Source organism: Rhincodon typus, chromosome 25 (assembly GCF_021869965.1).
Source record: "Rhincodon typus isolate 14 chromosome 25, sRhiTyp1.1, whole genome shotgun sequence".
Taxonomy (NCBI): domain Eukaryota; kingdom Metazoa; phylum Chordata; class Chondrichthyes; order Orectolobiformes; family Rhincodontidae; genus Rhincodon; species Rhincodon typus.
Window position 1 is genome coordinate 20,739,925 of NC_063356.1, and position 15,192 is coordinate 20,755,116.

The following is a 15,192-nucleotide window of genomic DNA, read 5'->3' on the forward strand; positions in this document are numbered from 1 at the left end:
CAAATAGTGTTCAACATGATGCACTTGTTGAGAAGAGGCCGAAAGTGGGAAGCAACAGAAAGTTCCCGTGACCTTGGAGGAGTCTAGAGACAAGACTTGTATCAATGTTGAGTACTTCCAGGGTCAACCATTCACCACTTTTACTGTTCTCATATCTCTAATTACTTAATATTGCTGATGGGACAGGACCATAAGACCGTAGAGATTTAAAAAAGACATGAGGGGCAAATGTTTTTACACAGAGAGTGGTTCGTGTGTGGAATGAACCTCCTGAGGAAGTGGCAGATGTGGGCACAATTGCAATGTTTAAATGACACATAGATAAGTTCATGAATTGGAGAAGTTTGAAAAGGTATGGGCCCAGAGCAGGTAGGTGGGACTAGTTTAGTTTGGGACTATGTTCGGTATGGACTGATTGGACTGAAGTGTCTGTTTCCATGCTGTATGACTCTATAACAGAGATGCAATGAAGTTGTATGTAGGCTACAAATTAGACATGATTACTTGGGTTCTGATATTATTAGAATCATGGGATTCATTGTGTTAATATACAGACTCTAAACCTTAGTCAATGTTTTCCCCCGTTGGTTGCTTCTTCAGGTGCTAGAGATGTTGAAGCAAGTCACTGCATTGGCCACCAAATGTTTCATACTTTGGAGGAGTCTTTCCTATCATACAATATGATTATGCTGTAATAAATGCCAGATGATAGGTAGGACCCTTTGTAAACTGACCTTTACAGATAACTGGGTGGTGCACTGCATTAGCCAGTAGTCTTCCATTTCTGGGACCTGAGTTCAAATCCAATCCAAAACTGATGCAGTGAACTTCTCCCCAGTCAAAGAGGCTGCAGGGTAACTGATGTAGGCAATAGGAAAATTGTTACTTACACTTTAAGGTTGGATTGCTGCATGTTGTTGGACAGATTAGAGGGAGTTTTAGAGCATGACGAACACTGGTCTCCCCACACTATCATCCCTCACTTTGATAGTGATCACTAGAAACTAGAATGAGAAAAGAATGAAGTATGTGAAATGGCCTCTGTGAATGCTATTGGCTTGAATATGTTCTGGAGGCATGGGATTAATGGCTATCGGGATAGGGATAGACCAAGATGATGAAATACAGATGGGATTCCTGCGCCGCTGGAATGTTTGTCTGGAGGTTAATGAACCAATACCAAATACTGGAGACGTGATGGTGGTTTAATATTCTGGAGTTCTGCTTGATTCTTTTTGGAGTTCAGGACACTCTTAATATAAAAATCATTAAATGTATGATGTTAAATTAGTGATAGATTATAAAAGGAGTGTGTTTAGGTTGATATGCATGGCTAATATTATTCTGTAATTTATATTTTTTTAATAAAACTACTTAAAGAATTATTTCAAGGAAAGAGCAAGGGCGTGTGGAAGGATTTATTTTTCTTGGAAAGGAGAAAGGGGAGAAGGAGAAGCCTCTGTCCTTACGTGAACTGCAGATTCTTTAGAACAGAGAATCCCCAGAGAATAGACCGTCAGGAGGTGTTCATTTTCACTGCAGGACATTACTTTTGAAAGTGTAACAGGGTCTTCTCCATGAACACTAGCCACTAGCGATCAGTCGTCTCTTTCAATCAAGGAGACTGTTCTAGTTTGTCAAACTTTATTGTGCCCTTAAAAATATTTGATCAATTAGCAGTAGAACCTCCCCAGTGCTGACAGCTGTCTTTATTTCCCCACTTTCCATGACCTTTTCAGATTCAATTAAAACGCTTGCTCATCTTTTAGTTCTGAATAAACATCTGAGTAAATTAACCTGTGTTTTTTGCTGTGCAGCTGCTGATAAACTTGCTGTGTGTTTGCAGCATTGTTGGCATTTGTCGAATTCTGGTTGGTGTTTATATCTGCTCAAGTGTGGGGTAGTGTAGATCCCAGCTCACAATTGGTAGGCTGATCAGTATCAGCAAGAAAAGGATTAATATTTTGTCTGTGACCATTTATTGGTGCTCTTAACCCATTGTTTTCTCTTAGTAATGCTGCCCTACCTGCCTCCATTTTAAATGCTAATTAAATTACTGTGCATTCCCAGATTTTCTGTTTGTACTTCTTCTCTGGGATGGAGCAAGGGAGAAGGTCTATTAAAGAGATGAGATAGCCTTCAAAGCAAGGAATGGCGTCCTTCTGTACTCTAAGGTTCTTCGACTTCCAGACTTTGCATTCTTATTAATTCTGCAACATCTAATACAATCCTGATAGCTTTTAAAAGCAAAGTCTTCATTTTACGTTTAGGAAATTAAAAAAAAGTTTTGAAACAGACTATAACCTCTTTAATCGAAACTGCTTTGAAGTCTACGTGTTTAGATAACTGGAGAGCAAGAGTTAGCGGCAATCACCTGGAGAAATGCCTTGAGGTTGAGAATTACATTGAGACTTGTTTGCTTATCACTGCAGCTCTCGGAGCTCTGTAGATGCAGATCTGTACCAGCTGCTCGTACACTGAGCTGAAGTTTATTTGAGAATTCTTTAAGACTGAGGTTTCATCAGGTCCTAAAAAACAGATAAAAGGACAAGATAACACTGCCGGGATTCTAACTGATAACTTTCCATCAATAGAGTTCAACAACAAAGGTTTACATTTGTATTGCATTTAATGTAACATAACATTCAGAAAGATACGGAATATAACAGAACATTGATAATGGAGGAAGAAGGATTGAGGAAGGTGACCAAAAGCCAGATTTATAGATTTTGAGAAGGCTTTTGGAGAGAGCAAGTGGAGAAAAAGAGATACCAAGGCAGAATGACTTAAGTAGAATGTTTGAGAGTTCAGAGACAATTGCTGAAGGATCTGCAACTGAAAGTGGAACCAATCGAAGGTAACATGTAAAACAGAAACTTAAGCTGAAAAGCTAAAGAATGGAGGTTTGAATGAGGTATCTGAGGTGGGAAGGGCTGGTACCATTGATGGATTTGCACTTGAGAAATTTCAAACTAAAGCAGATTGAAATCCAGTGAACAACAGAGGCAGAACATTGCAGGGTCGGGGAGGGAGAAGTTTTAGATGATTTGAATTATATACAGTTTCAAGCCCAAGAGGGCTGACAAGGGAAAGTATTTTTTCCCTTTATTCTTTCAGGGCATGTCACTGTCAAGGCCAGCAATTGTTGCCCATGCTTAATTGACGTTGAGGAAAGTGGCTCATTTCAAAGGGCATTTAAGAGCCAACCACATTGCTGTGGTTCTGGAGTCATATGTAGGATAGATGAGCTAAAGATGGCAGATTTCCTTCCTTAAAGGACATTTATGAACCAGCTGGGATTTTACAGTAGTTACCTGTCACTAAGGTTGGGTTTTATAGTTCCAAACTTTTAAATTAATTGAATTTAAATTCCACCCAACCCCATCTGGACACCTAAACCTGCAAGCTGCCAATACTGTGTGTACAAACAGTTGTACTGAGTTATTGTCACTCACCCACCCTGTCCTACCATTTCAGTCTGCCTTCAGATATATCCCTGACTTTACCATCATCACTGGACAATTATTTACATCTTGCAGGTCCCTGCCTGTGTACAATGCCTTTTTGTGCTTCAGAGACCTTGAGCTGCCCCCTGTATAACATCGGTGTAACTTAGATTAACTGGGACAAACAGAGCAATGTTCCTGTATTAAGTGGTGACAGTTTGTGAAGGATTCTAACTTTGTCCTTTTTAAGGGGAGCAGTAGCCATCAGTTTAACCCCTCTATTTTCCTCTTGGAAAAAAAGTTATCTCTTCCTTCTCCTCCCATCAGCCTGGATTTTGTCTAAAGTAGGATGACTAAGGAGCCCTTTAAAAATGGTGGGCGATTCCCAATTCCAGGGGTCTCAACCACAATCCCATCTTTCCGATTTTCAGGAATGTCCTTTAAGGGTGGAGGCTGGTTCAGGTCATGAACTTATACTCAGCGTTCCCAACCTGCATTGCAGAGTAGGCATCGCCTAGTCTTCCCCAAGTGTCATGGAGTCAGAGAAACTTGTTTAAGTGTTATGGTTTATAGCACATCAGAAGTGAAATGTAAGTTCATTGCGCCCCCCCATGCAAGGCTATGACTTAAATGACCCCCGTGACTCGTCTTGCCCACCTCCCGTCCCTCACGCCTGCATGCTAAGCAATTGAGATTCCATGTCCATTCACCTGTGTACACTGCATAGAGGCAGTGACCCCCCAGAGTGATGGTGAGGTGTGGAAAGTCATTCTGAAACGTTTCCACTTGGATTTAAAAATGTGAAGTTAGTAAAAATCTGGAATAAAGAGCTGGACCAATGGTGATCATATAATCACTACTGATTGTTGTAAAAGCCCATCTGGTTCACTAGTGTCCTTTACAGAAGGAAATCTGCTGCCCTTACCCTGACTGACAGACAGCCATAACAGTGGTTGACCTTCCACTGCCCTCTGCACAATAACCGCTGACTTAGCCAGCAACATTCACATACAATGAATAAAAAAGGTCAAATTTAAAGTAACTTTTTTATTGTGAAGAAGCATTTTAACAGAAGATTGTACAGAACAGTTAAATATTGGTAATAATTTCATTTCAGCTCTCTATCTGAAGCATTCAGTTCCCCAGCTCTAATATGAATCTCCTTGTACTGTATCTTTGGGATGCATGAAGGGGTCATTTAGTTGTGTCACACTATGCCTCTTAATTAAGGCTGCAGAGGCCCTCAAGGGTAAAATTTAAGCAGGAAATGGTTCCTATAGGAAAGCACTTAATGTTTTACCAAAAAGTTGTCATTTTTAACAACTTTGCAGTTGACATTTTCAGGTTTCTGACTTGTTTAAAGTTTCTCTTTTCAATTCTGACGATCTTATCAACACACTGGTGTTACAGTAGCTGTTGTTACGCAGGATCCGATGTTAACAGCTAGATTAAAACTAAAAACTGAATAATAGTAAACGCTCCTTCCAGACGCTTTCACAGGATAACAAAATAAAGAATAAGGTAAATAAGAGGCAACCTGAAATTTTATAGGTCTGTGTATGCTTCCTGAGTGATAATTGTATTATGATGGAAAAAAATTGGTGTTTACTGTCAGCGTCCAAATTTATTTCAATTTTTCTTTAATGCAATGCTCTGCATATTTTTAGATTTCCGTCTTAAATTGCAGAACAAACAAAGTAATGGTACGAACCTGTAGCCGATAGTTATTTATCTACAATTATTTATCTTTATAGATTTTCTTGCAAAAGTATTTTAGTCCCTGCTACCTTCCCATGGCAGCCATTATTTCTGTATGACAGGATTTCTGTTACCTTCCTGTGCCCCTTCTACACCCTGCTCATGTTTCCTGGGAGGCACATGGTACATTGATGTCTAGAATGGGTTCACTTCAAGAGGCTATTGGAAGTGTGGAAGCTCAGGGATCAAATTAGAAAATGTTGGGAATTCTCAATGGCTCAGGCAACATCCTGAAACAAACTGAACTTTTTGACTCAGCGGCCCTTTATTTTATCTCTGTGTTCTGGTGAAAGGTCATTGACCAGAAGCATTAATTCTGTTTTTTCTCTCCAGAGATCCTGGCTGACCTGCTGAATACGTTCAGCTTTGGAGACAACAAGGTGCAGAGCTGGATGAACACAGCAGGCCAAGCAGCATCCATTTCTGATGAAGGGTCTAGGCCCGAAACGTCAGCCTTTCTGCTCCTATGATGCTGCTTGGCCTGCTGTGTTCATCCAGCTCTGCACCTTGTTGTCTCGGATTCTCCAGCATCTGCAGTTCCTACTATCTCACATTCAGCTTTGGTACTGTTTTGCTTTGTGAAAGTCAGGTGCTCAATGTATTTCAAAATCCTTAAAAGAAAATCACAGCTTTGCACCGCACGAGAGTTCAATAAAGTTTATTTTTCACATAAATTGTACACATTGGACTGTGCAATCATAGAATCCCCACATTACGGAAGCAGGTCATTCGGCCCATCGAGTCCATACCGACCCTCCAAAGAGCATCCCATCCAGACCAGTCCCCCTACCCTATTCCCTGTAACCCTGCATTTCTAATGGCCAATCCACCTAACCTGTACATTTTTGGACTGTGGGAGGAAACCAGAGCGCCAGGAGGAAACCCATGAAGACACGGAGAAAATGTGCAAATTCCACACAGTCACCCGAGGGTGGAATCAGGGCAGCAGTGCTAACCACTGAGCCACTGAGCTGCCTGTCGTGGATCCCTGTGCCAGGTCTTTCCATCTGTCATTGTGCCACCTCATCATATCTGGTGTGAAACATTCCCAAAACTTTTCGCATCCAATGCCCAGGCAATGGAATCTTCAACCAGCTCACTAGCTTGTGAACTAGTTCATTCAAAATGGTGGAAAGGGCTCTGATTTCTGTTTCCACTCACCTCTAGTAATGTTTGACAATGTCACATTGCAAATTTAACACCACCACAAATCATGCCCGGTGAAGAATTCCCATTTGGACGAGGCATTGAGGACTATTGAACATTTCATGGAACCTGGTCTCAGGAAGGTGATGGTTGGTGAAGAAACACTAATGAGAAAAAGATAAAAGCATGCGTCAAGAAAAGAGCCTAAAGAATTTGTAGATTGATTGGTGTCGGACTATAGTGCTCCTCTTAGCTGTGCTCAGTTTTGGTTCCTTGACACAATGTTGTTTAAGCTGTACTGGAATGGGACGGCTATTTAATGGACTCTTTCTCTTCATGATGCTTCTTTGCAGAAGGAATGAACTGTATGAATAAAAACCATGGATGTGCTCACATCTGTCGAGAAACTCCAAAGGGTGGAATTGCCTGCGAGTGCAGACCCGGATTTGAACTCACGAAGAACCAACGGGACTGCAAGTGTAAGTCACAACATATATCTTTGTCTTATTTCGGGCTGAGCATTAACGCTTGTGCATTATTGAAGATATTATCTTGGGAGGGGACTGTGTAGCTGGAAGGTGACCCTGTAAGCTGTTATTTTTAAAATTTTCTTCATAGAATCCCTACACTGTGGAAGCAGGCCATTCAGCCCATCAAGTCCACATTGACCCTCCAAACAGCATCCCACCCAGACCGAACCCCCTACCCTAACCCTGCATTTTCCATGGCTAATTCACCTGACCTGCACACTATGGGTAATTTAGCATGGCCAATCCACCTAACCTACACATCTTTGGACTGTGGCAGGAAACCCAGCACCGGGAAGAAACCCATGCAGACAACGTGCAAACTCCACACAGACAGTCATCTGAGACTAGCATTGAACCTGGGTCCCTGGCGCAGTGAAGCAGCAGTGCTAACCACTGAGCCACCATGCTGCTCCTGTGGTTGATCATGGCTGATCTGCTAATGTGATGGATGAGGCTCCCTGAATTACAATCAGCCTCACAAGTGGAATTAAAAATAGCTTTGAAGGCTCTCCCTGTGGGTCAGTCAGTAGAGTTTTGAGAAATAAAGCCCCACGAGCTGAGAGTTGGTGGTACAGGCAAACATGTTGTCAGAGAGAGTGGTGACTTGCAAATGATGCTGCTTCTGGGCCAGGCTGGTGATAAATTGTTAACCAGGATTTGCTCTTATCATTGCATTCCAGCCAATTCGACTGCTCTGGAAATGCCTGTTGAGGACCTGGTAAAGATCAGAACTCTGTTAGAATGCTTTTAGCCATTCAATAGCCTAGAGATGCTGTGACACAGCTCACATGAATAATGATCATTTGGTCAATATGTCAGCACATTCGAAGGAGGAGAGGAGAAAATTGTGGTGGATGGAATAAATGTAAGGATTTCAAGAAAATAAAGCATATTCCTGACAGGGTTGTGTTCGAAACCCTATTTATCAAGCTTTCTGGAAGAGGAGAGGGGCCCATTTGAAACTTGGATACCTGAAGCAATTCTAATTCAGTAGAATTAAATCTGCAGTGCAGTCAGTAGAATATTTCCAGGCTTAAAGGCTTGCAAGGACCAAATACAGGAATTTGGCTTGTATTATCCTTGAGGTTAGAAGGTTTGGGGTGATCAATTCATGGTGTTTAACTGATTTAGGGGGTCAATTGTAAATTCTTTCTCTGATGAAGGAATCTGGAACATAAACTTAGAATTGGGCCATTTTGGTGAAATATGGATATACTTTTCCATTTAAAGGGTGGCACAGATCCAGAGGGTCTCTTTCCCAAAAGGCTGCTGCTGGTGGAGATGACAGAGATGATAGACCTGAATTCTATTCTCTTCCTCACCTCCAATTTTCTCCTGGCTGAGATGCTAAATTTTGGAATTCCCTTTCTGACCCTCCCCACCAAATTCTATCTCTCCAGCCTCCTTGAGCATTCTCCTTCAAACCTATCTTCTTGACCAATCTTCTTGGATTTTTGTCCTAATATTTATTTGAGATTTTGGTTGATAACAACTCTGTGAAGCCTCTTTAGAAATTTTACAACATTAGAGGCACTATATAAATGCAAGGGTTATTGGTGTGATGACTTTTTTTTTTGATGGGTAAGAGATATAGACCAAATGTGGGTGAGTGAAGTTGAAATCTAAATCGTATATGATCTAAGTCAATGAGTTAGGGTTGGGGGTTTGAGTGGCTGAAGAAGTTATTCCTGTGAAATCTTTCCGTCATTACTAACCAACATTATTCTGAATTCTCTTTATAACATCAGTACATGTTGGCTGACATCTTGCAACATTGTTGTTAAAGCTAATAAAGGAGATCAGAAAAGAAACTGCTAACATCAGATACAGAAATGTGAACACACAATGCTGGATATGTTTGCCAGGTCAATAATGAACTGTGTAATGAAAACAAGGGGAGTTTTGACAAAAGGCTTACACCTGAAACATCAACCTATATTCACCCAGGGCAATAAATCTGCTGTATATTCCAAAATCTTTAATTGAAATCATCTGGTAGATATTTGCAAAGATTACATATAGGCCGGGGGACAGATGTTAGGTACGTAACAGCTGGAAGTCTTAAATACTGGCATTCATTGGAGTTTATGATGATGAGTGGGAATGGGAGTATTTTTTGAAATTACAACATGGTGGTAAACCAGGCCTTAGCGGCATGTTGACTGATCCTTGTTGTCTGGTATCTATGAATTGTTATTGTCTGGTTAAATCCATATTCCATAAGCACGAGTATCAAAAAATGTAAATGCTGTGTGAATTCACGACCTTGTGATTTTCTTTTATACGCAAAAACTGCATCCAAAAGTGGATTAATAGGGGAAGGGGATGATAATCTATAAATGCAGTGCAGTTTTACAAACACAAATTGTGAAATTTAGCAATGTAATAGTGTTGCAAAGGTAATCACGCTTCTAGGTTCCTTTCCCCTAAACAAGGGGCTTTAAGCATCTGACACATTTGATGCTGCGTGGCTTTTGTTTAATAGAAATATGTGGCTGACTCAATAGAAATGCAAACTTTTATTTTTCACACAGTTCATTCCCATTACAACTCATTTCCAGTCTTCCCCATTGTGGTAAATGCTCCACATGAGGTGAGGAAGGAAATGCCCTTAAAATTCTACCAAACTTGCACCAGCTGCGTATCAAATCAATATGGACTCCTAACCCCCTGCCTCTACCCTCTCTGCCAGTGATGGTCGTAGTTTGCCCTTCACAATTCCCTGGAAAATGGTGATTGGAGACCAGGTGTGTGGGACAGTACTAAGGACCCATCACAACCTCAGTCACAGCCCAAGGCCTAACCAGCAGTTACCTGTGGAATGATAATTCTCAACTTCAGTTTTGTCTTTCATCTTGGATTCTTAGTAAAATTAGATTTGTAGTTTCTACAAAACCTTTTGCTCAATTTAAGAACTGAAAAACAAGGCAGAAAAGCCTGGGAAATCTTAGAGAGAAGTACACAAATGTCAGCAGTGTAGTGCCGTATAATGACAAACCATGGGTCAAACGCTTGCTGTTCTACTTAATTGCTTAAAGACGTCATTGCAGTCACCTCCTACCCTGCTAAATTCCAGAGAATACAGACCTAGTTTGTGTAGTCTCTCTTTATAATTTACCCTTAGGAATCCTAGGATGATTCTGGTAAGCTGATGCTGTACTCCCTCCAAGACCCATATGTATGATTCTGGTGCCAGGAACTGCTCTCTGTAACTCCAAGTGTGGTCTGAGCTAGTCTTTGTATAACAGAAGCATGACATTAATCCCTTGTATTGTAGTCCTCCAGATGTAAAGGATGGAATTCCGTTAGCCTTTTGGAATATTTTGTTTATCTTTTATGTATAATACTTTAATAATATGTTTTTGAGCTCCTCTTGGAGCTTCCATCATTTTGAAAATAGCCTGTTCTTTTATTTAGGTCCAAAGTGGATGACCTCACGTTTACGTACCTTGCAATTATGAAAGCAAAACATCTGCCTGTCCCTTTGAGCTGTGGGACATTGTGTGGTTCAGGCAAAGACCAGAAGGAAAAGGGTGAAACATGATTCCGATCAGGGGATTTAAAAACCCTGGTGAATTTATGGCTAAATTGTGATTTTTGACATTTTGGGGACCCATATCTAGAATGAGGATAAGGTGTTGTCTTAAAGAATAGTGTTCTTGAACTATGTCAGTATTCCAAAAATTTTCCTCTGACAAAAAAAAAGTTGTTTTTCTTTTAATGGATAAGGAATGTGGTCCTGATTATATCACATTTTTGTCTAAAGTAGTAGCAATTTTTTTGTGGAAAACAAAATAAACAAACAAAATCAGATTATATCAAATTTCTTTTCAACTAGTAGCATTTTTTTTATGGAAAACAAAATAAACCAACTAAAGAAACATTCCCGAGATGGTTTGCTTCCCAACTATAAAAGGTGATAGTTGCTTGCTGTGGTTAGATAAGAATCTGAAAACTTGTTCTTTGACACATTTGAGAGGCTGGGGTCAGTTAATGTCACCTACAGCATTCATCGAGACTCGATAATGCGTTTTCTCTCTGCAGTGACGTGTAACTATGGAAACGGGGGGTGCCAGCACACGTGCGATGATACCGATCAAGGCCCGAAGTGTGGATGCCATCTGAAATTTGCCCTGCACTCCGATGGGAAAACCTGCGTTGGTGAGTGCTTGGATCAAACTGAGATACTGCAGCTAACTACCAGAAACGGGGTCTTGGAGTTGAGCAATCTGATGTAATCAGTAAAGGAAATGGCTTGGATTTACAATTTCATACACCATTTCCACATATAATGGGAAACAGAGCTGGTCAGTGAAGCTTGCCAGAAATCTAAAAGCTAAACTTTGAAGGATTCACAGATGTCAGGAGACTTTGAAGGTAGAGAGCTGGCGAGATGTTGGTCGGTGGTGGGGGGCGATAGTGGGAACCTAAAAGGGCAAATTGATCTCAGGGTTTTTTTCTCTTTGACGAAGAGAAGTGCAAGTAAATAGTGAGCTGGTTTCTTTCCAATGTGTGCCAGACAGACAGCACTGGTCGTGTTGTTTGTTCTTGCAAGGAGAAAAGAAAATGCTGCTCAAAGTAGTCAATAAAGTTGGAGTTCTGGCAACTGCAGGTGCAAATGCATAACCCCATTTGTCCACAGTGCAACATCTCAGCGAGAGGCTCAGAGCTGAAAATCCCTCCCTCCTCACTGACCAAGCCCCATCCCAACTTCCTATCTACGCTCACCTTTACTAGCTTCATCCCCGCCTTCTTGACCTGTCTGTCTTCTCTCCCACCTATCTGCTCCACTATCACCTTCTATCACCCCCCAACCTCTATTTATTTCAGACCCCGCTTCCCCTCCCCCATTTCTGAAGAAGAGTCCAGACCCGAAACATCAGCTTTCCTGCTCCCCTGATGCTGCCTGGCCTGCTGTGTTCCTCCAGCTCCACACCTTGTTATGCTACATACGAGAGTGTCCTTGGACAACATGATGAAGTAAAAGACACTAACAAGAAACTACTTCACCTGTCTCAATATCTGTTAAGTGACTTGTTGTCAACATTTAATTTAATAATATTCCTGCCAAGCACTTTGGAATATTTTACTAAGAATTTAAGACATAAGAACAGAAGAACACATGGCTCATTGAGACTGATTTTGGACTTCAATTTCTCTTTTCTGCCCACTCCCTATTATCACTTGGCTCCCAAAGAGACCAAAAATCAGTCTATTAAAAGCCTTGAATGTTTTCAGTGATGGATCCACAATCCTCTGGGGAAGAGAATTTCAAAAGTTCAGAGTGCAGAGATTTTTCCTCAACTCAGTCATAAATGATGGGATAAAAACAAAGTTGCTGGAAAAGCTCAGCAGGTCTGGCAGCATCTGTGGAGGCGAAAACAGAGTTAACGTTTCGGGTCCGGTGACCCTTCCTCAGAACTAAATGATGGGATCCTTGTTCTAAACTCCACGACCGGGGAAACAATATGTCAGGACCTACCCTGTCAAACCCTTCGTGATCTTTAATGATTCAATAAAATCACCTCTCATTCTTCTAATGAATGTAGCCTAGTTTACTCAGCCTGATACGATTAGGTGCTCTGCGTTTAGTAGAGAACAGTCTGGTCAGAATGGACTCATTGTTGAAATGCCTATAAGATGGCTGCCTGCTCGTGTGCATCATGGTAGAGGTCACAAGACCAAAGTAGACCAGGATGGACATTTGTTCATGATTGCATTTCATTCCAATTATAGGACAATCCTCTCATCTTGGAGACCAATCTATTTTACCTTTGTAATATGACTTCAATACAAGTATATCCTTCCGTAACTGTGAACCAGTGTAAAATTACACGCAGTATTCCATGTGCAGCCTCACCAAATTCCTGTACAATTGTAGCATGACTGCTTTATTCGTGCTCTCTAATCCCCTTACCCCAAAGACTAACATGACATTTGCCTTCCTAATAGCTTGCTTTATCTGAATCCTAACTACTTGTGTGCTTTGTATAAGTACATCCATGTCCTTCTGAACATCAACCTTTACAAGTTTCATCCTTTGTTTTAAAAATCAAATTGCCTTTCTTCTCTGTTATGCCCATGTGAGAAGCAATAGACTGGCTCCCCTTTCTGCTTGCTTCTCAGTTGACTGCAACTATTGTTTTAATACATTTTGCTTAACAAGTTAGTGAGCATCTAAGTGCTGTGACTGTAGAAGATACAGACGAATCTTTGTACACATTTGAAAAGAAAAGAGAAAGAGAACACTAGCTGACACCCCCAAAACTCTCAGCACATGTGCGTACTGCCATTACTGTCAGTGATGTCACTCCAATTTGCTCAAATCTATTGTGCTTATTTGGGTGCCACCATGCTTGTTACTGGCAGTGTTTCACAAAGTGTGCATGTGCAGAATTTCCCTCATGCACAATATGAACCTTTCAGAGCTGTCAGGAGAAAGAACATAGTTTTTATGGTACCTAACACCTGCTCCAACTCAGGCTTACACATACATTCAAGAAGTAAGCAAGCAAGCGCACACACGTGTACACACACACACACACACACACACACACACACACACACACACACACTCTCTCTCTCTCTCTCTCTCTCTCTCTCTCTGTCTCGCACTCACTCACTATGGACAGAAGAAAAACTGGGAAAGCAGTTCAGTGATCTCAGTTCACAGAGCTTGCTGAGATAGTTCTTGTGCTGATCAGAACACTGCTGCTTCTTCTTTCTCCAGATGCCTTCACTGGTTTATAGGAGATGCCAGGTGGCTGGTTCATACCTATAAAAAGATTTCTGACTTATTAATTAGAAGTCACAGTTTGCAGCAACTGCTGAAAGAACATTAACTTGTTTTCTTCAGGCATAAAGAGGATTTTGCTGCACAGAACAGACCCAACTCCTGAACATGTGAACATCTGATGGCTTCTCTGTATTGTGTTCACAGCTGCAAACTGTTTGGCTGCCTGGGAACCAGTCATACAACAGGTGGCATGCAGATGGCCTTTGTCATCAAGAACTGGCTGCTAGCCCTTAGACCAAAGCTCCATTGTATGCAGCATTGACTCCAGCTCGTCTGCAAACTATATTTCAACCACTGCTTGAACCAGCAGCTGTGTAAACACAGTTGACAATGAGTATCAGGTTACTTGCTTTCAAAACATGAACTGATGCTCCAGCAATTCTTAGATGCAAAACAGTTCTTTCCCATTTCAGCCCGCAACTTAAAACAGAAAAATAAAAAGACATGGTCTTTACACTGACATATAGTTCCCTGTTTTCTCTCTCCTTCCTTTTTTGAATAACGGGGTTACGTTTGCTAACTTCCAAACTTCTGGGACGTTCTGGAGCCTAGTTTTTTTTTCTAAATCCAACACATCCACTATTTCTGCAGCTATTTCTTTTGGAATCTTAGAATATAAGCCATCACCTCCTGGGGATTTATCAGATTTCACTCCCTTAAGTTGCTCCAGAATTTCTTTTCTGCTGACTCCTCTTAGTGCCTAGTTTACCCTCAAATTCTGGTAGGTAATTGTATCTTCTACTTTGAAGGCAGACACAAAATATTTGTTCAATGTCTCTGCCATTTCCTCATTCCCCATTCTAATTTCTCCTACCCCTTCCTCAAACAGGCCAAAGTTTATATTAGCTGCTTTTTATATATTTGCAAAACCTTTTAAAATCTGTTTTTATATGCCTGGAAAATGTATTCTCCTGTTCTTTTGTTAACACCTTTCTGGTAGCATTTTGCTAGTTACTGGTACATTCCCAATCATCAGGCTTACTGGATAGAAATTTCTGGTCTGCTTGGAGCTTTAATTTGATTTGATTTGATGGGATTTGATTTATTATTGCCACATGTACCTAGGTACAGTGAAAAGTTCTGTTTTGCGTGCAGTACACGCAGATAATACCATACAAAGTGCATAGAGTAATAGAACAGAAGGGCAGAAGGAGAAATATAATTGTAAAAGAGGGGGGTGAGGCATATATTTAGCCTCCTGATAGCGGGTTAAAATGTTGCTGTAAGTCCTCAGACCTTTTCATGCAGATTAGCGTTCCAAACATTCATGATAGGGAACACAGTCATTAGCATGTCATGAATGTCCATCAGCACCCTAACCTACTGCAATAACGCACGTGGGCTCAGTCTTGTTCGCCAATAAAGAGAAATGCATGTGCTCACAAAACTGACTGTATATGTGAGGTGTGTACCTGCAACATAGACATCTGCCTCCAAGTAACTCAGTTACTTTGCTCCTTCCTAACCTTAGTATTAGGGATGAAGCATTTCCATATGGAGCAGCTGATGAGAAATC

General features: G+C 41.0%; 1 protein-coding gene across 5 annotated transcripts in view; it reads left to right on the top strand.

The window, feature by feature from the left end:
- Positions 1-15,192, top strand: part of scube3 (signal peptide, CUB domain, EGF-like 3) — a 345,848-nt gene that overhangs the window by 233,090 nt on the left and 97,566 nt on the right. For all 5 annotated transcript variants that reach the window (XM_048612197.1, XM_048612200.1, XM_048612198.1 and 2 more), the window contains 2 exons: positions 6,704-6,829; positions 10,925-11,041. In XM_048612197.1, the coding sequence (XP_048468154.1) occupies positions 6,704-6,829; positions 10,925-11,041 (243 nt within the window). The remainder of the gene's footprint in view (positions 1-6,703; positions 6,830-10,924; positions 11,042-15,192) is intronic.